The 27560-nt window shown below is 39.9% G+C and overlaps 2 protein-coding genes across 5 annotated transcripts in view; one reads left to right on the top strand and one right to left on the bottom strand.

Moving 5' to 3' along the window:
• LOC143887654 (2-oxoglutarate (2OG) and Fe(II)-dependent oxygenase superfamily protein) overlaps window positions 1–18917 on the top strand; it is a 31574-nt gene extending 12657 nt beyond the window's left edge. Inside the window, exons 2-4 of one of the 3 annotated variants that reach the window (XM_077391767.1) lie at window positions 15467–16614; window positions 16947–18200; window positions 18394–18917. In XM_077391767.1, coding sequence (XP_077247882.1) covers window positions 15467–16561 — 1095 coding nt within the window. In that variant the 3' untranslated portion in view covers window positions 16562–16614; window positions 16947–18200; window positions 18394–18917. Of the gene's footprint in view, window positions 1–15466; window positions 18201–18393 lie in introns of all 3 variants that reach the window. The other 2 variants (XM_077391766.1, XM_077391769.1) reach the window with 2 other exon arrangements.
• On the bottom strand, window positions 16895–20343 carry IQD19 (IQ-domain 19). 2 transcript variants are annotated; one of them, XM_077391765.1, is made up of 4 exons: window positions 19708–20342; window positions 18409–18642; window positions 17435–18112; window positions 16895–17279 (listed from the first exon to the last, which is right to left on the bottom strand). In XM_077391765.1, the coding sequence occupies exons 1-4, from the start codon at window positions 20119–20121 to the stop codon at window positions 17259–17261; spliced, it is 1347 nt and encodes a 448-aa protein (XP_077247880.1). In that variant the 5' UTR covers window positions 20122–20342; the 3' UTR covers window positions 16895–17258. The 2 variants fall into 2 exon arrangements, with proteins under 2 accessions (XP_077247880.1, XP_077247879.1); XM_077391764.1 differs by having other exon boundaries at window positions 16895–18112; window positions 19708–20343.
• Window positions 20344–27560: the final 7217 nt, after the last annotated feature.

Consider the following 27560-nt stretch of genomic DNA (forward strand, 5'->3'; position numbering starts at 1 on the left):
CATCGCCATGCCACCGTTCCCACGATCCATCCGTCGGTCTCCAAGAGAGCGATCTCATCCTCAAAAAGTCTTGGACAACATAAAATAATCTATCCTAGTATCCTACACTTGCATATGTAATCGATACATCAGGAATAATATCCATGGGAAACCAACTGTCCGCACAACTGCCCAGAGCGAGTACATCAATCAAATAAAAAATGAAATTATTACATTGTTGACTTCAATAATTACAGACCAACAGCATCATAAATTGCAAAAATAAATATCAGAACCATTCACCATGAACATCTCATGCATCTCATGCATGATTGGAGGTCTAGCATCCTTTTTGCCCATTTTTCACTAATAGCGATTGAATCACATAATATTGAAGCTAGTTAATTATTAACCAACATCCCAAGTTACTCATTTTCATGAAAAATTTAATAAAATGGCTTTTTAACATGTTTCAAATCAATAAATAAAATTTCGTGCAAAAATAAAATCGTTAGGTTACGAAAAAGTCAAAAAACAGTCATGTACCGGGGACTGATCCAGATAACACGATCATCTGAATAACCTAAGTAGGAATTAATTATTCGGACGACCAACCAAGGTTCTGATCATGCTACAAATATCCCAAATCAGTATTTGGAAGGTTTATACCTTGGTTATAAACTATCCAAATCGTTTTAGGATCGAACGGAAAATATTCGTAAATTCCCGCAGTGAAAAACTGCGTTTCTACCACAACTTGAAAAATTCATTTCTTTCAATCCGCTTGTAGAATTTCGATGATTTTTGATGCGTTGGAATCATATTCGAGTCTACTTTCCAACCATGTAAAGAAATCAATGCGAAAATTCCAGCAAGTAGATCGTTTCTGCTGATCTTTGCACAACAGCCCCTATGTCTATTAAATCACACAAAAGCTAGGAACCTTGGATAGTAGGGATAAAGGCCCGGACTCACAGCGGGTAACCACATGATCTATCTTTGGTTCATTACCCTCCTAATCTATTCTCTAGTTAGCTTTGATACTACTTGTTGCATGGGTTTTCACCACGGGCGAAATAGCTACGCGCAGCTGAACTATAAATCGCCAAGAACAAAAAGTTTCTCTCCGATTTCACCCTTTAACCCAGGATCCTAAGGTCTAGATATCTAATGGTGATTCAAATAAAAATATAAGACATAAAAATACCTTTATGATTGAGCGTAATATCAGCTTCTGCTTGATCCACTCCTCGAACGGCCACGATTGTTTCAAATGCCGCGGACCCGCAAGTTGAAGCGATGGATTCCTCCGAATTGTGCAAAGGGAAATAGAATAACTCTTATTCAATTATAAGTGCTGATCATATCAGGACCTTAGATGGGAAAAACTAAAACTGCTTTAATGGTGTTTTGTTTTGAAACAAAAACTAGAAGCAAGAGAGGAGAAGAGAGAAGCTTTGGCCGTTTTTAGGAGAATAGCTTTTTGGGCATGAATTCCAGCCTTCCTCCCTGTAGAAAACATCCCCTAAAGAATTAAATAGAGTTTGCTTTCTATTTTAAAAATTTCCTTTACTTTCTCCACAAAACTAGTTCAAATAGAAAACTTGTTTTTAGACTTTCGAATATAATAGAAACAAACTAATAATAAACATTCATAAAATATGGTTGCATGTTTTATTCTTCTCAAGTTGGGCGTGTTGCTTAGTTTGGTTGCAAATTTTTCTCCTCTAAAATCTCCTCTAAAATCTCTTCCAAATTCTATCTTTAGATATTTACTTTTCCTACTTTGTCTCCAAATAAATAGGAAAATAAGACTTGAAATAATAATTAAATATGTAAATACAAGTGGAATACGTGATCCCCTAAAGGGATTCACGTTTTTGCATGTGGGGCCCAACCCAATGCAGAAACCCAAATCGTTTTTCCACTTTCCAAATTGAAATCCTGTTATAAAACTGTTGGCCAATTTTCGACTCCATTTTTGGATTATTAAATGGCCGAATTAGAAAAAATCATAAATTACAAAGTTGTAGCCCTTTAAAAATTCTTTGAAACGAGTACTTACGCACTAAGTTTTGCTAAGAGATCAAAGAGTTATTATTGTTTTAGTAAAACGAGTGTATAAGCTTGTTATTTAATTTTTTCTAATTAAATAAACTTATTTCCTCTCATCCAATGGGGTAAAAGCTCCATCAATAATATTCTATAATTTTCAAAATACCCCTAAGTTAACAATTAACTCTTTGGGTATTCTAAATGCGTCCTACGGCGTGTATACACCAAAGGAACTACGTAAATTTTTTCCCTCACATCAAATGCGAGGAATCTAGTCCATCCGTGCTATCTAGTAAATGCGGGACCCTTATCCAAAGGATATAAATGGGTCATTCGAGTTGTGAGCGGGATCGTTGCAGGGATCTGATGGTCGATCCTGCAGAACCCTATAATGGGCCCCACTGCGATCTTTCTCCGTAGTTAACAACTACAATCGTATTGGATCAGTGGCATCCATCGAGACGTAACCCTGAAGATAACCGTCAAATCATCATACCCCTAATCACATCTAATATGTGCAAGTCTTTTCTCCATTCCACATCTACTGAGTTGAGTCCTACGGGGGGTGGGCAGTCACTGCCCTGGCCCCACTCATGGTATACCTTCCAGTCAAGCAGTTAGGGCCCGCAAATGCATCTGCAAAATCATTTTAAAAACATGTTTTAATAAAACATTTGATAAACCATTTATCAAATCCACTTGGCCAAGTTATTTTATAGGCCTACTGCTCCGTCCGAAACTGTAGATGATATCCCCGTAGTTGGGGCGTAGAATTCCATGTCAGGTACCACTATTAGCCTCGTGGGTTTGTCCAATACTTCAGTTCTACCCTCTGGTGATCTCAAGAAGCACCACGGTTAGATAGACCAAGAATCAAGGCCGGGCTCACAGACTAATATGACCCCTCAGGTCTAAGGACATGTAAAGGGTCCTGTCTGGTAGAATAGTCTTACTAACTCCTGTCCACATGCTATTCTAGTTTGATCCTATTCAGTGTGCGATCCTATCGTCGCACCCACTTTTCTTGCTTAGGGTCCACTACCCAAGTGACTGAGATAAGCCACTCCATGACACGTGCATGTAGGCAAGACTGGTGCTGGTTGTATACGGGAGGAGATGTCAAATTTCGACCCCAACCAGGAGCCTTTAAGGTCTACAAAGAACTGGGATACCATATCTGCCTGCTCCCTAGGTTCTGTGAATCCTTGGGCATGATATTCCTACTTTGCTACCTAAGGACGAATATGTGACGAATAACAAGCACATCACACATATTGAATATATATTACCCCATTAGTTGTCATGAAGTTAAACCTTTATTAATATTAATGTGACAAGATATACAAAATGTACTGGCTTTTAGGGCACTAACTCTAACAGTTGTTGTGTCCGACACTCCGTGTCCGTGTCCGTGTCCGTGTCCACAAATCGTAAGATATTTTGTTATCTGATCAAGTGTTTTAGTACAATACGATCATTCTTTTATGAGTAACTGTCATAGCCTTCTTTGGCAGCATCATAGCAATAAAATTGTAAAGGCTAAGCTATCACAACTTTTTTTTATCTCAGATGGGCCAAAGAGAGCTAAATCCAAATGATTTATCAATAGTATCTTTTAAAGGTCCAAGGATCCTCGTGGAAACTTTCCTCAATTGTCGGTCTCTCTGGTCACCACCCTCTTATCCTGCCTATGGGTAAGAGACCTCCCTCTCCCTCCCTCGCTCCGACCAGCAGTGTCAGGCTCAGGATCTCTGATCACGGGCCCACCTCTTGGATGAGGCAAGTCTCTCATCGACTCACGTAGAGTCTCTTCCAGCACACGTCCCTCGTCATAAGGCTGCTCTGCTGCAGCCCGGGATGGCTCGCCCATAAAAGTGGGAGCCTCAGGAGCAACGCCCACCGCTGTTCCATCACTAGCCCCTGCGGCAACCTCAGGATCCTGCTGCAAAGGGCAACACAAGTGTAAGTCCAAGCATGTGTACAAAAATAAAAATAAAAAATAAAATGAACAAAATAGGAGAAAGACCCGCAATTATTTGAACTCAAGGAGACAGTCATCAAGTCCAAAGACAAACCGTCCTCTATAAAGTTCAAACGACCCGGAGCCTGTCATTAGAGACAATCCTTGTGATGTTAGCAAACATCAATGTCTACACATGTGAGTAAGTAAAAAAACGCGCGTTGAAGGCGCCCCTAAATGAATAACCACTCAAATCTCCTGTTTAGTATGCTTTGAAGAAGAAAAAGCGTCTTACGTTTGAAATTCTGGAGGTAGTTTATCAATCAAGTTTGCTGAAAAATACCTCTAAATGCATACTAATGCAATTTCCCTAAAGCAAATTTATTGATTGGTTAATTAACTAATTAATAAATAATCTTTCCCTAGGATAAACTCCCGAAGAAAGCTTTCTCCTAATCTAGAATTCGAAAAAGAAGTCCAAAAGACTTACCTGCTGACTGTGAAAGGTGTACGACCGTGCGGAGAAGAAGCGCTCCGCCATACCAAGGAGCACACTCCTACTCCACATCCCCTGGGGCCGCCCGCCCCTCATCTCTCCTCCCTCGTGAATGGCGGCGAACCATCGTAGCTAGAACCAAGGTTTTAAATTTCGACCGAAATCTGAAATTTCTCCGAAAATCGAAATCGAAATTGTCTATGCTCGAAATGGTACTTTATTTCCTCCAAAATTTAAGGGAGTTCACCCAAAAATCTCGTTTCTTCCAAGATTATTTAATATTATCCCGAAATTTCAGTCAAAATTCTTTGCCCTATAAAATAGACGTTAGAAAGATTTCGTTAGATTTCGGTTTCAGCGAGGACCGAAACACATTCCAAAACCGAAATTTAAAACCTTGGCTAGAACTAAAGAAGAGTCGAAGAAAACCTGAAGAAAGTCAGAAATCTAGAGAGAAACTAGAATGAGAAGAAGCGAAGTATTGAAATGAGATTTGACTTGGGCTTTGTTAACGTACCAACTTCCCCAAATGCTTAAGCTGTTTGAGAAAGGCGTTATTTATCTTTTATACTTTAACACTCCCCTGCACGTGTGGCCCACTTGACAAACACGTGGCACATGTGGTCCCACTTTGGGCCGACCATTGCATGTGGATTTTCGCTATCCGGGAGGTTTGAACTCGAGACCTTTGGCTCTAATACCATGTTAACTCACCAACTTCTCCAAAAGCTTAAGCTGTTGGAGAAATGCGTTATTTATCTTTTATATTTTAACAGGCTTATATAAGCCCGAGACGAATCGCAGATTGCGATTTTTAAATAGCAATCTGTGATCGCGATATTTTGGTTTTTTTTTCATTCGATTTTTTAATGTTTTGTGTCCATTTCACTTATTTTTTCTTCATGGATTTCCAAAATATCTCAAAACTAAGTAGATCAGTCCTCTGGTCACTCCCAAAACTCCCCTGTGGGTTCCAAACCTCCAATAAAGTCACTCCTAGTCCTCCAAAAGGACACTCGCCTTTACACCGTGCGTCTAACGAATCTAACAACTTCAATCTTTCTCTTCGCGAAGTCAAAGCAATCAAGTGCCTTTCAATCATTCACAGCAAAGTCAAGGCAACTAAATGCCTTTCAATCGTCCCCAGTAAAGTTGCCATGCAACTAAATGTCTCTCAATCGAGTTACTCCGAACTCAATCTAATTTCGTTTCTACATGGCAAACCGCGTGGCATGTCCTCCGCATCGTTAGGATCCTTGTTTAGACCCTGGTTTTCAGGACCAGGTCTCCAACCAGAGATTCTTCCGCCCTCATCAACAAATCCCGAAATCCCCAACAAATCCTTTCTCTGAACAGAATCTAGTCACCACGGATTCTTTTCCCATTCAATCGATCGGATCCCGTCACCATGGATCCTTTCTCGAAACTGAATCCCGTCACCCCAGATTCTTTTCCCATTCAATCAATCGGATCCCGTCACCACGGATCCTTTCTCAGAATTGAATCCCATCACCATGGATTCTTTTCTAAATTCTGGATCGAATCCCAACGAACAAATACTTTCCAAAATTCGGATCGGGTCCCAAGGAACGGATCCGTTCCACTAGCTCTTGGATTGAATGCCAACGAACTGATTCTTTCCAAAATCCATATTGGATCCCAACAAATTGGTCCCTTCCACCAAAATCTGGATCGAATCCCAACCAACAGATTCTTTCCAAAATCCGGATCGGATCCCAACGAACGGGTTCTTTCCACCAACTCCTGGATCGAATCCCAATGAACGGATTCCTTCCAAAATCCGGATCAGATCCCAACGAACGGATCCCCTCCTAAACCATGCACTGGATGCTAGAAAAGCATCCCACCTTGTAGGTTGCTCGTACCCGTATGGCAATTAGTCTTTTGGCCAACCCTTAACACCTCGCACTGGATGTTAGAAAAGCATCCCACCTTTTATGTTGCTCGTACCCGTACGACAATCAGTCTTTTGGCCAACCCGTAAGACACCATGCACTGGATGCTAGAAAAGCATCCAACCTTGTAGGTTGCTCATACCCGTAAAGCAATCAGTATTTTGGCCAACCCTTAAGACACCATGCACTGGATGCTAGAAAAGCACCCCACCTTGTAGGTTGCTTGTATCCGTATGACAGCTAGCCTTTTGGCCAACCCTTAAGGCACCATGCACTGGATGGTAGAAAAGCATCCCACCTTGTAGGTGTTCGTACCTGTCCGACACCTGTCTTTTGGCCAACCCTCAAGACATCAACCTTAGATGTCGGGAAGGCATCTTCTTAGATCAAAGGCCTATTACAACATGGTATCCCCTTTAATCAAAACCATTTAAATCCTAGATCACGTGCTAACAATGCATCTGCTCTGCTCTATCAAATTTGTTCTATCAAACCTCATGCATAATCCTTTGTATCAAACACCGGATGCCACAAAGGCATCAATTTCATAAAATTTAGCACTGGAAGTCGAAACGACATCCCTCGAGGTCTCTCCCCCAGGTGAGGCAATAAACCTAACTTCAGATGACCCTTCCGGTTGTTAGAAGCAATGTCCACCCAAGACTCGTTCAAGCAGCCGTACTTTTTAAACTTAAAACCGTCAGCGAGAGGTTTCCACTCAAGGACCTGACAAGTACTCCTCGGTAAAGGCTATACGCCTAAGGATCCCATGCGAGTCTTGCAACCCTATCATTAGTCCCCATTGACAAAAAATTATAGTCTTCTTACATTGGCATTTGCGTGCTATGCACCCTCTAGCAAAGAGGGGCATCTGTAGACACCCAATTTTGTCAAGGTGGTACTAATGATAGGATGAGTCCTATGACGAGCCCAAGGCCCTTGTTCTCTTTCTCTCGATCTCTCTCTGGTTTGTGAAACATAAAATATTTCTCAAAAACGAATTTGTCTCGAAGTTAAAACCAAAAGCCCATTTTCACAAGGCACCCGCCTTTTACGGCACAACCAAAAGGCCCGTTTTTACACGACATTTAACCAAATTTAACTTCGAGTAAAAAAACACACCAAAATTTCGCACCACCAATTCAGAGCACGGAATTAGGCTCGTTGGAATCTTCCTGCCTCAAGGAGTCCAACGGATCTGACCGCGTGCGATTTGAAGTCTAAACGGAGGAGTTATGGCCTGCTGAAGTTTCGAAAACCCACGAAAATTCCCAAAAAACCCCTGGCAAACCTGAATTTTGTTAGGATAAATTGCAATTTGCAATTTTTTAATCGCAAATTGCGATTTTTTCCTCAAATTTCTATATATTAGGGGGTAGAAGTAAAAACCACATTCAGATCAGATCAGAAAATCAGTAAAAAACCATTGGATTTTCTAAATTTTTGACTTTCCCAGAAAGTACTTTTCGAAAACCCTAGTTTCTTTTTTGACCAGAGAGAAAGTAGAGAAAGAATTATTTGAGGAGCTTACCAACACTGGGCACCAGCATTTCTGCCGAATTTTCGAGGACTCGGAGCGACACCACTTTTCAACTGCTGTTGTTTTGCCGATTTTCAGTGAATTCGGAGCTACACCATTCGACAAGCGCCGTTACGTCGCTGAATTTCCGGAATACGTACCCGCTTTTTAGGTATATTTACATTAATTTCCCAGCTTTCCGCATTTCTATTATAAAACCCGGTATTGGGTATTTATAGGGTTTGAAGATTCTCTTACCCTTAACCCTATAACGTAAATCCCTACCTCTTCTTTGTAAATAGGGTTCTGTTCCCTCTCCTTATCCCACCACTACGTCTCCGGTCCTACTATAGACAAAAGAGGTAGATGTGAGAGCCTAGTGCTCCGACGGTGTTGGACAAACGAAGGGAACCAAAACCCATATTTTTGTTTGTTTCAAATTATCCAGATTACGGCGGTCGCCACGTGATTCAGAAGTAATCCCTCGAGGACCCAAATCACACAGTAAACACCCCTACTTCGAATAAATTTAACCGATTTTTCCTGTTAATTCATTTTTATTCAGAATAGGGACAAGATTAAATGTACTAAAGGACATAAAGTTAAGGTTTTTGATAAAGTTCTTTAAGACTGCCAAGTCAAGTCAAGAGATCGGGGTTTACCCGGGCACATGGTTTTAAATTTCGGCCGAAACGTTTTGTTTCGGCCGAAATATTTCGGTTTTGGTGGAAAACGAAACGAAATTCACAGTGAGTCGGAAAAGTATCAAACTTCGCCGAAACGTTTCGGAAATTTCGGTGAAACGTTTCTGTGAAGTACAATATTTCACCCGAAATTTCAGAAATTTCGGTGAAACGTTTCGGTGAAATTTTTACAAGATTTTGTCCGAAATTTCATACCAAAACCGAAACGTTTTGGTTTCGCTAATGACCGAAACCGAGATTTAAAACCTTGCCCGGGCATGAGGGGTGCCTGATACCTTCCCTGAATGTAACCATATCCCTTACTCAAATTCCTGTAAAGACCATGCCTTAAAAATAGAGCAAAATTACAGGTTCTAGGCCCTAACCTAGATGGCGACTCTGAGACTCTTTTTTGCGAAATTCGGATTCCGGTCCCAAGGTCACGAAAAACGCAGACAACATGCACAAACCCACGCACCCTCGCCGACGTGGCGTGCGGGAACCGGCACCACACAAACATACAAAACAGTCCCCTAAGGACTTTATATTACACGCAAGATGATTTTGCATAAGAAAAATATTATATTTACATGTATTTAGATCATATAACCTAAAAAGAAAATCAAAACTTGATTCTTGATTTCAAAAAGAAAGCCAAATCGAAGAAAATACAACTAGAAACCCTAATTAGACCAAATCAAGAACAAAGAAGAGCAAATACACCCAATTCGAACAAGAAATATGAAAAATAGGGTTTTCAGGCACTTACTCGAATTGCGAAAGAATTCCGATCGGAGGAAACCCAAAATCTTCTTCTTCTTCTCTTTTCTTTTTCTCCCTTTCTGTCTCTTTCTCTCCCTCAGTTTCTCTCTTTCCCTCGGCTCCCGTACTCTCTCTCTCTCTCTCGATTCTCTCTTTTTCTCGCTCTTTTCTATCTCTCTCTTGCTCATTTTTCTCTCTCTCTCCTCTCTCTCTCTCTCTCTCTCTCTCTCTCTCGACTTGCGTGCGCAAGGGAGAGAGGGGAGATAAGTTTCCCCAAAAGTGGGACCTCTTTCTCTCCGAAAGATATTCTATAACTCCGTATTTTTAGCATCTCATTCTAACCTTAGCTTTTATCCAAGATTTCAAGGGATTTATTTCCAAAAATTTAGATTTGAGGAGGTTGGTGGAAATAGTGTAAATTGTGGGCCCTTCCCAAGCCGTGCCCAACTCCCAACTTTGGGAGTTGGTCTTTCTGCTAAAAATTTGGAGATTGGGGTCTTTTCCCAATTTCGATAATTAGTTTATATTTTCTCTCTCTTTTTTACTTATTTACTAATATGCCCATATCCCTTTTGATATTTAAGTTATTAATTACTAGGGCCCACTAACTAAATAGGGTGTACTTATTAATGTCATTAAAATATGTTAAATAGGGTGCCATTATCAGTTAGATCGTTAGAATAAAATAAAAGCTTTTAAAAGAATAATTTATTTTCTTTTTTTTAAAGAAAATGAGGTCGTTACATGTTTTCCCTAAGATATTCACTGTCACCAATAGTAGATATGCTTGGGTCCAAGACTGCTTCAGGTGGGATTTTTCCCTGATATATTCGTTGTCACCAATAATAGTACATATGTTTGGGTCTAAGACGGCTTTAGGAGGGAGGACGGCCACCTTGTTTGGAATCTGAACTTCAGACGCAATTTCTTTGATAGGGAATTGGAAAGTGTTGCCCATCTTACAGACACCCCCGGATGCCATATATATCGAGAGCAGCCGTAGAGACAATAGAACTTGGACACTTACATTTTCAGAAGAGTTCTCTGTCAAGTCTTTCTGCATCCACATCTCTTCAAACCCCCCATTCTCATACATTGCCAAAGTTTGGAGCATCCCAGCGCCCCCCACATTTTGTTGGGCTGCGGTTTAGGATAGAATCCTGACGGTTGACCGTCTGCGAAGTCGTAGAATATTGATTGTTGATCATTGTGCACTATGCGTGGAAGCAGGACAATTGGCGGACCATTTGTTTTTACATTGCAGGTTCGCCAGAGGTATGGAGTAGAATGCTAGATAGATTTGGCATTTCATGGGTCTACCCTCTTCGCCTTTTTGACCACTTAGAGTCTTCGTCCTCCATGTTTTGTCCTGAAAAAAGGAGAATCCTATGGAGGGCCGCGGTCTTAGTGACATTATGGAGAATCCGGAAGGAAAGAAATGCCCGCTATTTAAGAGCGCATCCAAAAGCCCATTCATAGTCTACATAAGATTGTTCCCCTCATAGTCCTGTGGGTTAGATGCACCTCGTGCTTCAGCCTTTATTCAAGCTCGGACATAAGACAATGCTGGAAACAATCATGCGCATTAAAGGAAACATTGGAGCAGGTCACTCCAAGGTGGATCCTCCCTGTGGCTAAGGCTTAACTTTGACAGTTCCAGCCTGGATAATCCTAGCCTGGCTGGGATTGGCGGTCTCCTTAGAGATGAGACAGGAAGCATGACATGGGTTTTTGCTGGCCCCATTGGATTCAAGGATTCTAATGAAGCAGAAGTATGAGCGCTTTTGCAAGCCATTAGTGTTGTGGATAAGTCAGTCATGGGCCATCTAATCCTCAAGGAAGACTCTTTCAACTTCATTAGATGGTTGGATGGAACTCACCCTCCCGCGTGGAGGTTTGTTCCCTTTTTTGATGAGATACAAGATTGGCTAGCAGGTCCTCTAGTCAGAGTCAAGCACGTAAGGAGGTGATGCAGTGTAAATTGCTTGTAGGGTAGCTCTAATGCCACTTTTGACGTAGGTGGAAGCTTTAGTATCAGATATACCATTTGCGAAGGTGATGGATGCTGAAAAGGTGTCACTGAATTCTAAATTTCTGGTCTAGAACAGTTGGGCTGTCTTTTAAAGAACTTTGTAATTCAGATGAAAGGTGGAGAACCACTTAGAATTCAGTTCAAATGGAAGGGGCAGAAACTTGTTAAATGCTGGTTCAGGAACTGATTCGGTGACTGATCTTGTAGCCAGTTTTGGGAGATCCTCAGGCTTGAAAAGAAACTTGGCTAGGGTGACTATTTGAATCTAAATTTGGTTCCATCTGTGAATTTCAACTACCCTAATATGCTACTTCAATTTGGATCAAGTCTCAAACAAACTTGGTCCTCGGTGGAACTAAAGAGAAATCCTTACAGTCCAGACGTTCCTTCTTATTAAAGTCATAGCAACAAGGAGCAACATATGATACCTGTGGCACGGTAGAATTAAGTCATGTGGAATGACACTCTCGGATGTAATTGTTAGTTGATGTGTTAGTTGACAGAGATTATTTGAGAGATGAACTGGAATTTGACCATAAGTAATACTCGGTTAAAATAATTGGCATGTAGAAGGTTTCATGTGGTTCTTGATGTATCACCAAATTAAAGAAGGTTTAAAGAACAATAGGAATTCTTCATTCGCTGATCCTTTATTAACTAGCTGAATTTAAAATAGTCGGCTCCTGAAATCAAGACCTTAAACCGGTATGTCTAATCGTGAGTGGGATGATGCATGCCTAGGGAGCATCTGACGGATTTTTGTTCTCTTGAAAAAACATGTTTTTATTAAGATCTGAAAATTCAGGTCACAAATTCTGACATGATCAAGGATTTCACTGACGTAGGACGGATCACACATGTATGGGGTTATCTAGAAACTGAAACGACGGTGACAAACTGTCAAGTTTTGGCCGTCCAAGAATATGAAAATGATAGTAACAAAAGTGCTGTAAATCTGGACATCATGCAACTCCTATAATTCGACCATGAAAATACGATTACTCAATAGGGATTTTAACATTATTTATTAGTAAATTTAATTATATCATCAATCTATACATAAGCATACAAATATTTTTTCTGAATATTTTTGGTTCCAAAATTTCCAAAATTTTGGAACATGGCCGAAATTTCTTTTATTACTGAATTTTTGTACTTTCAGTGTCGGCCTAGATTTTGGCCGAAATTTTGGTCATTTCTATTTTTTTATTTTTTCCAAATATTTTTGGTTCCAAAATTTCGAAATTTCCGAAATTTTGGAACATGGCCGAAATTTCTTTTATAACTGAATTCTGCAAAATTTTTGGTTTTGGCCATTGCCAAAACCGACACCTAAACCAAAATTTTAAACCCTGGTCTCAAAAGAATAGCAATATGCCTATGAGGAAGATTTTGTACCTCGAAGAGGACTTTTGGGTTCGAAGTATGCAGACACATGCTGGGAAGTTCTCTAAGGATGAAGGGATGGTGTAGTCTATAGTAGTAAGGAATATGAGTGAAACACATGTGTGCAAATTAAGGGTTTAGGTCCTTAAATAGGTGATTAGATTAGGAAAATATTCCTAAGAGGTCTATGATAGGTCTGGAGGGGTGCAAACATATGTCGGGAAGCTGTCGAAGGATGCTGGGAAGGGGTAAAATTAGTTTTGGGCCAAAATGAGAGAGGCACAGGGTATGGATAGGTTTGAATGGTGATTCTAAGGTTGGACAATTTTTCTATGGGTATTTTATGAGTTTTGTGTATAAGATAGGTGAATGAAGTAATGCAAGAGAGGTTTTGATTTAGATTAATGGGGGTTTAAGGTTCCCGGGAAAGTGGTTTATGGGAAAGAGAGAGAGAGAGAGAGAGAGAGAGAGAGAGAGAGAGAGAGAGAGAGAGAGAGAGAGAGAGAGAAGAATAGGAAAACAATAAATGACAAGTAATAAAAAGTATGGTACTTATCTCAAGACGTCACACCATGAGTTTCTTTGGCATCTCACCAGAGAATCCTTGGCATCTCACCAAAGAAGATAAGATGGAGTATTTTCTCCAAGAAACTCCTACTATCGAATAGCTAATGAATTTAGTGCTCTTTTTCTTACAAAACTGACATAAAGTATTTATATCAAACCAGTAAAAAAACCCTAACTACTAAACTACCCCTTTATAAGGACTTAAAGACATGCTCCCACTTAAAAACCGTAATACATATGTGCCCTATTTAAAACAATCACAACTCAAATAACTTGAGCTATTTTGATGTAAAGAGACCGTATTACATGCAATAACTTAAAATGACTCTTTTAAAATCCTACAACTAAAAGAAAAACTCTAAAGAACATATGAAAGCCAAAAGGGCCAGCATGATAACTGAATCATCTCTGAAAGTATGTGGACTTGTCGGACATCTGAAATATATCTGCAACATCTGTCAATCATCTGTGTCGTCGAGACATCGATCTTGAAACATCTGGATCAAAGAATCTTGTCGTCCATACAGATCGAAGTCATCAGCCTGTCTATCTGTCTCCTCCGTCGTTGGTACACTTGAAATCCTATGTCTGGATCCCCATCAACTCCCCGGCTTGGAATCATTTATTCTGGTGAATAGAAACTCTGATAACTCTCATCCAAAGCATTCATTTGAAAGGCCCTTACATAGATAGGGTGTGTACACAAAATCAGATCCATAGGATCATCCTAACCCATCCAAAAGTGGAGGGCAAAATGGACTGACACCGTTTGCCACAAATATGCCTATTTTTGCCCTCCGCTTTTGGAGGGGTTAAGATGATCCAATGGAGCTGATTTTTGGTACACAACCTATCTATGATGGGGCCTTGCAAATGAATGGTTTGGATCACCACAAAAAATGTGGGACCCATGTGTTTGGGCCCTCAAGCTCATATAAGCTATATGAGCTTCAAGCTCACAATCATTTTCCTCTCTCTCTCTCTCTCTCTCTCTCTCTCTCTCTCTATATATATATATATATATATATATATATATATATATATATATATATATATAACTTTTCAATTTGCAAATCACCTTGTAATTCTTGTTGTAAAACATCCGTTATATATATATATATATATATATATATATATATATAACTTTTCAATTTGCAAATCACCTTGTAATTCTTGTTGTAAAACATCCGTTATATATATATATATATATATATATATATATATATATATATATATAACTTTGTAGTAAGATCAGTGAATACGTGTTTTAGAGTTTGGTTTGGGATATTATGTTTTGTTTTTAGAAAAAATAGGACCAAACTTTTCTCAACTGATTTGCTTTCTTCCTTTCTGTAGATTTTCTCTTTTAATTGAAAGAATTATAAAGGAAAGGTTGACATTGCCTTTTTTTTTTTTATAAATGAGAAAATGTAAGATTTAATTAACAAACAACAACCATTACAAAGGGGGCAGAGATTCCCCACTTACAAATAATACCATTGCTACAATTTGCTCCAAATTTTGCTAATATTTCAGTCTTTTAGTTTCTTCATGGGTCATTATGTATATCCAAACAAATACATACTTGATACTTATGTTGTACATTTTGAGGGCTAAATGCATGACGTGGTATATCCCAGAGAATTTTGCAATAGAATAGAGAATGTAGTCTTTGCAAAAGAATAAACTCTAAGGCCATGTCTGGCAGCCAGGAATTTTTTTTCATGATAAATTAGTGTCTCCGAGTGGTGAGAGAAGGGTAGCGCGGGTGGGAGAAGGAAAGAGATTTGGGGTGGGCACGACTGAGATAAAGGTGAGAAGTGGCTAAAAATAAGGAAAAAGTTGATCCTATTTTGAGGAGAAATTTTTGTTTCATGATTTTTAGCCACTTTTCTGTTTCCTGATTTTTAGCCACTTCTCACCATCTCAAATCTCTCTCCTCCCACCCACGCTACCCCTCTCACCACTTGAGGACACTATTTATCATGAAAAAAAAATTCATGGTAGCCAAATGTGCCCTAAGAAATCTCTGTGAAACTTTTTTGTGTTTAGATGTTTTCCATGTAACAATTACAGTGACACACTCAAGTTCAATGCTTATAAATCTGCAGGACCATTATTTGGGCAGTGATGTTCCTTTGAAGAACCTAGATAGGAGTGTTTCGTCTTTTGCATCACTGCTGAAATATGAGCAAAGCCCAAGTTCGGAGATTACATTTAGTGGGTCAGGCCATAAAGATGAAGGCAGTCACATTGTAAAACAAGAGCATCTAAATATCGATAGGTTGCATGATCTCCAGGATTATGAATTTACTAATCTTGGGGACACGTTTAAGGAACTAGGTCTCTGCATGATGGAACTTGGACTCCAGTTAGCACAAGTGTGTGATAAAGCGATTGGTGGCCAAGAGTTAGAGCAAAGCATATTGGACTCATGCACTGCAAAAGGACGACTTATACATTACCATTCAAGTGTGGATCACCTTATTTTAAAAGAGGCTAGAAGAATGAAACCATCCACCAAAGGATTGAATAGATATTGTTTGGCACGTCCTAACGTATCAACAGAGTCAGGACAGCACATTCAAATGAACTCAGGAAGGTACAATGGGGACGGACAAATGGCAACAGACGATTTTACCCTTCAAACCAGTACTAATGGAGTTAGGGCCTGCAGAACTTCCCTTTCCAACTTGTGGCAACAATGGCATTATGACTATGGAATATTCACTGTTTTGACAACACCTATGTTTTTGTCTTCATTGGAGCACGAGTGTTCTCCCCCAGATGAGCATACATATTTGCAAATATTTGACACTAACAAGAATAAAATCTTTGTGATACGAACTTCTACTGAAAGTTTCATTGTTCAAGTAGGTGAATCAGCTGATATTTTATCAAAAGGAAAGCTTCGTTCAACCCTTCACTCTGTTTGCAGACCAGTGGGACATGAGAACTTAAGCAGAGAGTCTTTTGTTGTATTCCTGCAGCCAGCATGGGGCAAAACTTTCACAATCTCAGAATATCCAACAGCTGGTGTTATTAGTAATCTTTCTGATCAGGAATCTCATAAAATAAGTGATGAAATACATAGAATGGTTCCACCACTATCAGCTCGCTTGAAGGATGGGATGACATTTGTGGAATTTTCACGTGAAACTACGAAGCAGTACTATGGGACTAGTGGTGTGCAGTCAAAGAGATAAGAGTGATAGAAGTTCTTAGTGGATTTGAAATACGTGTGCATCGATCATCTCAGGTAAAAGTATCACAACTTAGGAGTTAAATGATCTGAAAGTTTACATCCCACTAGATTTTAACCTGGACAGGGTTGGCATGTCTGCTAGCGTCGTGGGTTTGCTCCCAATAGACACGAGTTCGAGTCCCCTCGGAGTTACCTGATGCACGTAATTCACGTGTGATTGCGTGCATCCATAGGGATTAGTCCCGCCCTAAAATGCGGTGGGGATACCCAATGTTATAAAACCAAAAAGAAAAGAAATCCCACTAGATTTGTTTCATAATACAGTTAAGTAAAATTTCTGAGGTCAACAAATGCTTCTAACCCTTATAATGCTCGGAATTATGCAGTTACATCATTGTTCTCTATTACAAAAGGAATCTGCTGTTTCTCAAAATGTGCATCAAAAAACTTGAGACACCCAAATCAAAAGCACGACAATACACTGGAAAGCTTGAATTCAAGGCTTCCATGCAGAAACACAGGGATCATAAATTGAATACAATCAGTGATTTTCAGGCGGGTTCTTTCTTCAGAACACTTCTTGCGGGATCCTTTGCCTATTAAAAGCTTAGATCAGCTGTCAAGATGTGTCATTCCTTAATATTGACTGTCACAAGGCACACAGAGATCAAACGGCGATAGTTAATAGAGATTAATAGTTAATACCTGTTTCCGTGGACCTGCAGTCATAAAATGAAATGAACTTAAGTCAGAACATAAATTGGTGGAGCTCTTAATTTGGTCTGCAAGTAGCATACTTGAAAACTTGGGGGAAGTGATTAGCCCTTGGGATTATAGCTATGTATGTCGAAGTGTCAATATACAGTATACAGACCTCATAATAGTTGGTGGTGCTTGTGAGCACGGTACTTGTTGAACCACACTCACTGTCCTTCAGAGACACACTGGATCTATCGAGCTTGATTGACCATGGGTATTGCAACCCATTAGCAGTTGATCCGACGTGTGAAGATGATCGTTGCATCCGAACACCTCGAGGGATGTTTCTTCCTTCCATTGATGCCCTCCGTCTGTTTGGTTGCCTCTCACATGAATCTGCAGGCCTTTGTTTTGGTGCACTCTGTGATCGGACTTTAGCCTTTGAAGACTCTGTGTAGGCCATGTAATTTGGAAAGGACGAGTAGTCATGAGACATAGAATCTGCATTCTCTGACCTAGGAAAAGTAAAAGGGGCTCTTGTTGAATCGGGTTTGGACACAGCTGACAAACACTGGGGACTGCTCAGTGCCGTGGTGAATGAATAGTCCTCAAAATGTCCACTACAGGCTCTTGGGCTCATATCAGTTAATGCCGATGGAGCGGGGGAAATCTGGAGTTGATGTTCTAGCTTTGAATGTGCTCGGTGTCCACTATAATTTGCCGAGAATCTGTCTGCTCTTTCTATTTGTGGGTTTGAGTAGCTGTTCCTGCTCTTAGAACTGCATCTTGATTCCCCAAGATCCATCTCCACTATTTTAATGTTCTCCTCCACGCTTCTATCCAGCTCCAGCTCCTGAATAGACGAAAGATCGGATTGCAGTTAGTGGTTGAATTGACTACCACTTCGTTTTTAGACTCACAATACAATAATATAAACTCAGGTTCTGAGTTTTCTTGCATATGCCCAGAATTTTAATTTGTCATCCATTTACCGTCCTTGGAATACTAACCCATCTTTTAATATACATGTTATCATGTCTAAATTCCATAGAAGTTACATTTGATAGTTGGAAAAATTGTGCTGAATACATTTAAGAAAAATAAAATTTTTACTGAACTGGAAAATTGTTGCAGGAGAAGATTACTTACGCATGACTGTCTAAAGCGATTTTCCTGTGGGGATTTTCTGTGAATGGATAGCCTTTGTGAAATGGGATGTGCTTCCTCAGCCATTTGGATCCTCTGAGCGAGCGCTCTGGCCTGAACAGTTACCAATGCTTGCATACACCGTAGGGTAGCAGTTGCCTGTTTCCTCACCAGGTGACCTCTTACTAGTGCCTGCAACTTTACGAGTCCTTTCAATGCACAGAGTGCTTTTCTTGCCTGTAACAAGAAGGGGGGATTGCTCAGATGTGCACCCTATATTTGCTGCATTTTAGTAGCTTCTCTCTCTTTCTCTCTCTCTTATGATTGCAGAACTTGGATGATGGGGAGGGAATCTATCTTTTATTTATTTATTTTGCAATGTAACTCTCCCTGTCTTGACTTTCTATATTTGGGTGCTAATCATGCTTGTACCGCTCATGATTGCAAAACTTGGACGATGAAAGAGGGAATCTATTATTTTCGCAATGTAATTTCCCATTTCTGATTTTCTATATTTGGGTGCTAATTATGCTTGTACCATGAAAATGATGTTGGTAATTTTGTGCACATGTGATCTGAATCAACATAAAAACAAAATCTGAAGGTAATAGGGTGCAACTCCGGCTGAGTTTTGAGTATTCTGGTTGGGCTTTTACCATCAAATTGGGTCTGAAGGTAATAGGGGGAGTTGCTCAGATATGCCTGCATCATATTTGCTACATTCTCTCTCTCTCTCTCTCTCTCTCTCTCTCTCTCTCTCAAGAATGCAGAACTTGGACGATGGACAGAGAATCGTTTTTGTTTTTTTGTTTTTCGCAATGTAATTTTTCCTGTCTGACTTTCTATATTTGGGTGCTAATTATGCTTGTACAACTAAAGATTGCGGAACGTGGATAATGAAAGAGGGGATCTATTATTTTTGCACTGGAATTTCCCAAGTCATATTTAAAAAAAAATGTAATTTTCCATGTCTGGTTTTTTTATTTTTGGATGCTAATAATGCTTGTACCATGAAAATAATGCAGGAAATCCTGTGTAGATTAGATCTGAACAGCATGCACAAAAATGAAAAATGATCTGAACGTAGTAGGAGTGCACAACTCGGGTCGAGTTATGGATATTCAGGTTGAGCATTTACCATCAAATTGGGTCTGTTTGGGTTGATTCCAATTCATTTTTTAGTAAAAAGCTCAACCCAACCCGAACCCAAATTGCACCCCTAGAACATAGATTTGAGTTATGAAGGTAGATTTGAGATTGGACTGGGGCCGATTTGGCGAGAGCATGATTTGGAATTTTTACCAGATAAGAACGGAAGATGGATTGGATCTTGATGGCAGCAGCTTCTTCAATAGCACTTGTTCTCCCAGCCGCGGCATTGGTTAGCCGGACCACGGCTACCGCAGCCTGGGCAGCGGCCACAGGCGCATCGGCAGCTGCAGCGGTGGCCGCCACCATGGCCATGGCGTGCTTCTTCTGCTCATTCTTTGAATCCAAAGTGGCTTGGATTGGTGTTATAGAAACTGGGTCCAGAGAATTTGAATCCTTGGTGGCTGATGATCTTCTGAAACTCCATCTGCGCTTTTCTTTAGTTGGAGTCTGAATGGGAGTTGATTGATTCTCAATAGGCAATGGAGAAGCCTGGTTACCCTTCTCTTTTTCCTTCTCCTTTTTACCAGTCAAGAAGTTTCTAATCCATTTCCCTGTCTTTCCCATTTCAGCCCACCTCCTAAGAAGTCATGGCTGAGAAACAATTCAAATAAAGCAATGCAAATATAGAGGGTATGAATATATATTTGATCATTGAGCCTCTGTTATTGGTCATTATGACTTACTATTCCCTAGTCATTTGACACCTTCTCTCTTTCAAGTGGGTCTTTTCTCTTCTTTCTCTTTCAGTAGCTGATCTGGTGTTGTATTTTTAATCTTTTATTTTAATCAGGTAGGCCTGCAGAGAAGGGAAGAAATACAAGGAACTTTCATGGAACGCCACTTGCCAGCATCTGAAAGGTTAATGTAAGGATTCTTCGAATCTGGTAAGTTTACTCAAACACCCTCTTTCTTTTTAATGCTAGACTTTCACCCTTTGCACATGTCGGCTTAGATAAAGAGCATGGGGTTCGTTTGGTAAATTCGCATATATAGTAGTTGTTGGAGTGCTCAGAGAGCATGTGAAAAGGACCCGAACATGCAGTATCCGTGTAAAATACTCTTGTCAGGAAGCCACCGTCTAGTATAGAGTCCAGTGGGTCCCACGTGGAGGCCCTATGCGTTGTTCCGCACGTGCTGCAGCTTTAGGCCGTCTCTCGGACACGCGATCCTGTGATCCTCGATTCTAAAACCCGCTGGGAAGTCGTCTTTACTTGAGACTAGGTGCGTCCCATTTGTTTCCTTTTTCTCTGCTGGAGTAGTCTGCGAGGTTAAATATGGGCGGTTGGTACAAGACAGGCAAATTAATATTGGAATTAATTTTCCTATCTTTTGGTCAGAATTAATTGTCTCTAAAATATTGAGATATAATATCAGATCGGCCATGGTACTTGATTTTGAAAATGTGAAATTAAGTAACAAAAAACTACGGTGACCGGGCCCACTTATTTGGATGATCTACACCATCAATTTATTGGACCCTCCTGTAGATATGCCGTGCCCCATAAATCTAAATAATTTTTTGAACTTCCTGATCCGTCCATATCACATAAAATATACTGGAGGGCTAGGATAAAAAAGTAGAGCCATGAAAAGCATCTCCTTTCTTTGTTTTTCTGACCAGCGACCACAATTCTTGCCAAATTCTGTTCAGAAGAGCTTGATCGGATGATCCCAAGTCAATTATCATTAAGCCACTTTTAAGTTTTCGCCAAAAAAAAATTCTAAGTCTTTTTATTACTTAGGGAAGCCATTTTGGCATGAGATCAAGATCATGTGGGTTGTCTCATGATTTTCTACATGATCAATGGTCTTAATTGCATCCACATGTCCCTGTATAATTCCTTTCAATTGATCAGAGTACTGTCTAATTCAATTAACATCTAACCTACTTCAGCAGAGTTCCCAAGTAGTCAAACACCGAGGGACTGCTTTGGTAACCTGCACGTGGCACATTAGTATGGCAACTGGCCCTACTGATTTGGTGGGTCAATGGACGGTTATAATTGTCTGATTAGAGCCATTTTTTTCTTTTGGAGGGGTAGATCTCCCTCATTTGTAGGTCAACTCCAATTTTGTTCAGTTTCCCTTCTGATAGAATATTTTCTTTCAGCACCCAAGAACAAAAAATCAAGCATATTTAGTGAAGATTCATATACTATTTACCAACAAAATGAATCCTAGCGAAAAATAGGATAGTACACGCAGGTGTGAGGCCTTGAAATGAACGCTTTTGAGAGGGCAATAGGATTAATGGGCTTTGCCACTGTCGGTGGGACCATGGAATTCATGGTCTGCTGTCTTTTATTGGTGGAAGCGTCGTTTTAGGAGGGAAGCGCATATCATTTCATTCTTGGAGCTAGGGGTGGACATGGTTCGGTTCGGTTTTGGGCTAAACCTAGAACCGAACCATGTATAATCGGTTCCCTTGAAATTGGAACCAGAACAGAACCATATATATGTGTGGAACCGAACCGAACCATATATAATTGGTTCGGTTCGGTTTGGTTCTGGGTTTACCCAACCTACACCAATGGCCCTGTTTATATATGAATTACAAGCACTAACAGTAACAGTAACAGGCACAAATTTGGGCAATGCAAAACTTATATGAAGTATGAAGAAGTACAAACAGGTGGGATAATCATGCACAAATTTTGGCAATGCATGAAGCCATCATTAAACCAATTCGGAAATTTTGGCAATACAAAATTGGGAAATAATCAGGCCCTAATATCCAAAGCAAACAGGCCATCATTAAACCAATTCGGTTCTTGGTTCGGTTCTCGGTTCCGGGATCCCAAACCCAGAACCGAACCGAATTTTCACCGGTTCCCGGATTTGGAACCGGAACCGAACCATATAGAAATGGAACCGAACCGAACCGAACCAAATGTCCCGGTTCGGTTCGGTTCCTCGGTTCGAATCGGAACCATGTCCACCCCTACTTGGAGCCATGGTTTGAAATTTCGGATTTAGGTGGGGACCGAAACGAAATTTGCCGAAATCCGAAATTTTGCGAAATCCCAAATTTTGGCTGAAATTTCGAGAAATTTTTTTTAAATTTTTTTTAAAAAGAAAGAAATGTTACAAAATTTCCTCCGAAATTTCAGAATTTCGGTCTGAAGTTTCAGAATTAATTAAATAATATATTTTTTAATTATTACGAGATTTCAGCCCGAAATTTCGGATTACGCCGAAATTTTGGATTTCGGTGGGGTCCGAAATTGGTACCGAAACCGAAATTTAAAACCTTGCTTGGAGCATGACACTTTCATCTCTTACATTACGTTTAGAGGCCAAGGATGAAAGTAAGTTTTGTTTGTCGTAAATCCCCTAGCCAAACATTCCATTAGTTTTGTTTTTCCATCAAGAGAGACAATAGACAGACAATAGACCGTGTCAAAGGATCTACTTCAGATTGGATCCACCCGTCTTCGTCACGATCCGTTTGGTTCCATTTGACTCCGCAACATTTTCCATACATTATTATTGCTCTTTTTTGCATGTGTACTAATGTCCCATCTACTCATCTTCCAACCAAAATCTACCAAAATGTTAAATTTTTGGTAAAAGAATATAGGGGTGTTCATTATTCGGTTTTCACCGAATAACCGAACTGAATTGATTCGGTCGGTTTGGTTCGGTTTTTTGCTAATTCGGTTCGCTTTCGGTTTTTATTTTTGGTTAATTCGGTTATTCGGTTTCGGTTATCTCGGGAAAAAAATTCGGTTAACCGAATAACCGAAATTAACCAAAAATAAACATTATTTAAAAAAAAAAATGGTGTATGGGCACTCCGTAGGATGATCCAAACCGTCCACTTGATTGATCACAACCTCAATAGGTTGTGCCTAAAAAACTGTTTCGATAGATTGATCATAGCCCTCCAATCAAACCGTCCAAATATATTTTTTTGGTCTTTTTCTATTACTATTCGGTTCGGTTTTCGTAAAATTCGGTTTGGTTCTGGTTTCTGAAATTTGATAACCGAAATTATTCCGGTTATCAAATTTCGGTTATTTCGGTTCGGTTATAACTGATTGAACACCCCTAAAAGAATAGTGGAAAAGTTTTCTTTTCTATCTTTCTCACTTTCTCTCGCTTACCTTCACTCTTTTTTTTTCCGTAATGACACCCCTACTTTTCCTCTACTCTCCGAGAGAACTGCGGCGCAACCAAACACTATCACTACTCTTCTAGACAAATCAAATGCTTATCTCCTCCCTTTGGACTTCTTATTCTACTATTCTCCAAGCCAGGCCCACACTATTTCAATAGTTGATCTGTTGTTGTACTGTTAATATTTTATTTTAATCAGTTAGGCCTGTAGAAAAGGGAGAAAACACGAGGAAATTTCTATCAACAATTAAATATTTTGCGGAGTGATAAATCGACTCCCATATATATTAAATCAACTCCCCATGTGTCTTTCTCTCTCCTCTGGGTTAGAGAGAAAGAGGTGAGAGATAGACACATGGGGAGTCGATTTATCACTGCCCAATATTTTTCATGATAAATTAGTTTCTTCAAGTGATGAGAGAAGAATAGTGCGGTGGGAGAAGGAGAGCCGTGAGAGGGAACGAACTAAGTGGCCAAAAAATATTGAAAAAATCGATCATATTTTGGATAGAGTGTATTTCCTTGTTTTTCAGGCTTTTCTTATCCTTTTCACACCATGTCCCTCTTGTATCTCTCCCTCTCCAAGCCTCCCTCACTCTTGGTTAAGCCAGTCTTCCAGGAAAAATAATTCGTGATAGGCAAACGTGTGCTTTTTGGTTATACTTATGTTACACACGGTTAGGATTTGGGGTAACCAAGAAACTCAAGCAAGGTACATCGTCATCGAAACAAAAATTGAAAAAAATATGAATGGTTCTGTGTTGTTTTGAGTACTATTTTAAATATTGTAAAAAGTGAATTTGCTAGCGTCCATTGCAGAAGGCATTTCACGGATGGCCTGTTGCATGTCAGAGGAGCCACATGGGCTCAGTTTTCAGCAGATTTTGTCTTCACTCATGAGGTAGCTACTTTGACATGCGACAGACCATCCTCAAAATGCCTTCTGCGATGGACTCTAGAAAATCCCTTGCATTCATTCATGAGGTAGCTGCTCTGACATGCGACAGGCCATCCGCAAAATGCCTTCTGCGATGGACTCTAGAAAATCCCTTGCAAAAATATCGCTCATGAATAACTGTAAATGAACAAAAATATGAATTAATATTTGTACATTGGCACCTTTAGATCTAGGATGGTCCATCAGATTTTATGGCTACATTATGGTTTACAATCCAAAATAATTTTTGACCTTATGATATGGATCCAATGGACATGGTTCGGATTCATCTGATCCAAATCCTATTAATTAATATTCGGATTCTTTGGATCCATGGGACCGTCTGGACCTCGTGAAAACCATACCCATAGACTACTAAGCGGATCACTTCCCAAGGGGTTCGGGATTTGTGTCATCAAAATTTTGGCATTATATTGAAGGAATCATCTGCCAAAATGCATTGAGTCAGAGATTTTATTTGTTTGTTTGTTTCTTTAATAATTTGCAGTGAGCCCATGTTATGGGTTCGAATCCATATTAACTCACCAAATGCAATGTATAGTCTTTAATAGAGAAAGGTTAGTTGGCAGTTCACATGGCTTGCTTATCTTCCTACTTGACCCAGTGTTGGGATTAGGGAAGCAGAATAGGGCATGGTTTATTATTTCTTTTCCTTCTTTTTGCTGTCACGAAGCAGAGAATTATTGTCAAGTAAAGTCCAATTAGACAATTAATAAATAATTTATCAAGGGAATTGCTAGTGTCCATAGCAAAAGGCATTTTGCAGCTCGTCCGTCGCACGTCAGACCAGCCACCTCGTGCATAGAGACAAAAGCTATTGTCTTCATTCACGAGGTGGCTGGTCTGACATTCAACAGAGCAGCCGCGAAACCCTACCTAACAACCGATATCTGTTTTATAACTGAACTTATATGTGCTAAAAGTAGAGATTATCAAAATCTACAGCTTAAGCGCATCTTTTGATCCGTTGATACTTTTTTGTATACATTTTAGATACAAAAATGGCTTCCAAAGAGGTCTTAATTAGGGGTGCTACTCGAACCCGACCCGACTTGAGGAACTCATTTTTCCAACCCGAATGCGACCCGACCCAACCCGACCCGAGGAACCCTTTTTTTGCCAACCCGAATCCGACCCGACCCAACCTTTTTTCGGGTCATCTGGTTTGGGTTGAACCCAACCCGAGTTGCACACCCCTTAGTCTTAATGCCCCTATTGGCAAATGGGATTGATTTGCAATAATCCTATTTGCAAATAAAGACGGCTTTTTATTGCATCTGAATAGGCTTAATTTTTTACTTCACTATCCAAATGATCATTATTAATATTGTATCAAAATCGTTTAAGGCCCGTTTGGATGCCGCGAAGATTTTGATTTGGATTTCTCACATTTGTAGCCCATTTTGTGTTGTGATTTGGATCCGGATCAAATCCTTGGATTCCAAAATCTGCGATTGAATTGACAGTGAAAAAAAAATCAGATTTCCAAATATGCTGTGGAAATAAGTAATTGGAAATCCACAGATATGGCAGTTTCCTTCACTCTCTTTGCTCCTCAACCTCTCCCCTCCACTAGGAAGTATCCCCTTCCCTCTCTGCCTTCCTCAACATGAGCAAGCGGATCTATTCATTTTGCATTCAAAAGTCAATTGCAAATCCAAATACAAAATATGAGGTAACCAAACGGGCCCCTTAGGGTCTCTTGAATTTGATTTATATACATGTGACATGAATGCCGTTTTGAATCACCTTTCTTTGCCTTTTTTTAAAATTTTTTTCCTTTTCCCCTTTTATATGTGATCAGAGAATTCGTTGGATTAGAATGGTAGTTGGTTAAGTTTTTTCAATATCCGTCTACAGATTTTCTAGGGACCATCCCGAAACACCCTAAAGTACTCCTAAGCAAATTCGTCAATCTCTTCACTTAAAGACTGCGTTGTTGGTTTTTGGCAAAATCTAGATTAGGGCTTCTTTCTAAGAGTTTTTATATGGTGGCCGGCCGTCCTACGTAAAGGGCAGAGAGAGAGAGAGAGAGAGAGAGAGAGAGAGAGAGAGGCCTATCCCCCTTGATTTTTTATCCAGTTCAAACCTCCTTTTTTGACTTTTGAGTTGATAAAAAATCAACGTGGTGGATATTTTCTCTCTCTGCCTTTACATATAAAGGGCGGCCACCATATAATGAGAAATTATACGATGCCCGACCGTCAAAATAAAGGACGGAGAGAGAGACAAACCCTCTCTCCCTTGATTTTTAATCCAAGGGAAAGCACTGTTTTTTACTTTTCCTTGGTTCAAAAACCAAGGCAGCAGGTTTTGTCTCCTTCCGCCCTTTACATTTTGACGGTCGGGCATCATATAATTTCTCCCATAAAATTTCTCTCTTTCTAATCACCTATTGTGGGACCCGATCCCCCGAGAGGGGTGGGGCGCGAGCCGCCACGCTCTCTCTCTTGGTCTCTCGTACCCACGCGATTGGCGTGTGCATTTTATGATTGATTTTAATTCATCTTTTATGTGAACTTGGGATCACTAAGGCAATCCGAATTCCACACAAAAGGGACTGACAGAGTTGCCACCTAGATGTGGGATCTATGACCCATAATTAACCAAAAATCTAGACTCGCTACCTGGTTACAAGAATGGAAGGTATGGGGAGTTATCCACCACATGCACCATTCCTGCCCGATAATCGGTCTTCGATTCCAAAAGCTAACTCTTTTAAATTTATTTTAAATGGCTCATTCAACTCTAAGTTAATGTGCGAACTAAGTGACATGCATCATAAAATCTAATTTCAATGTGAATCCTAAATGTGTATCTTGATTACTTTATTTGTCTGGATTCAATCTAAGTGACAGTTCTCCTAAAATTCTAATTTCATGGAAAATCCTAAGTGATTTGATTAAGCATTTACAAGAAAATTAAT

The sequence above is a fragment of the Tasmannia lanceolata genome, unplaced genomic scaffold (assembly GCF_043159265.1).
Source record: "Tasmannia lanceolata isolate RefF3 unplaced genomic scaffold, GAP_Taslan_0.1 ptg000012l, whole genome shotgun sequence".
NCBI classification, from domain to species: domain Eukaryota; kingdom Viridiplantae; phylum Streptophyta; class Magnoliopsida; order Canellales; family Winteraceae; genus Tasmannia; species Tasmannia lanceolata.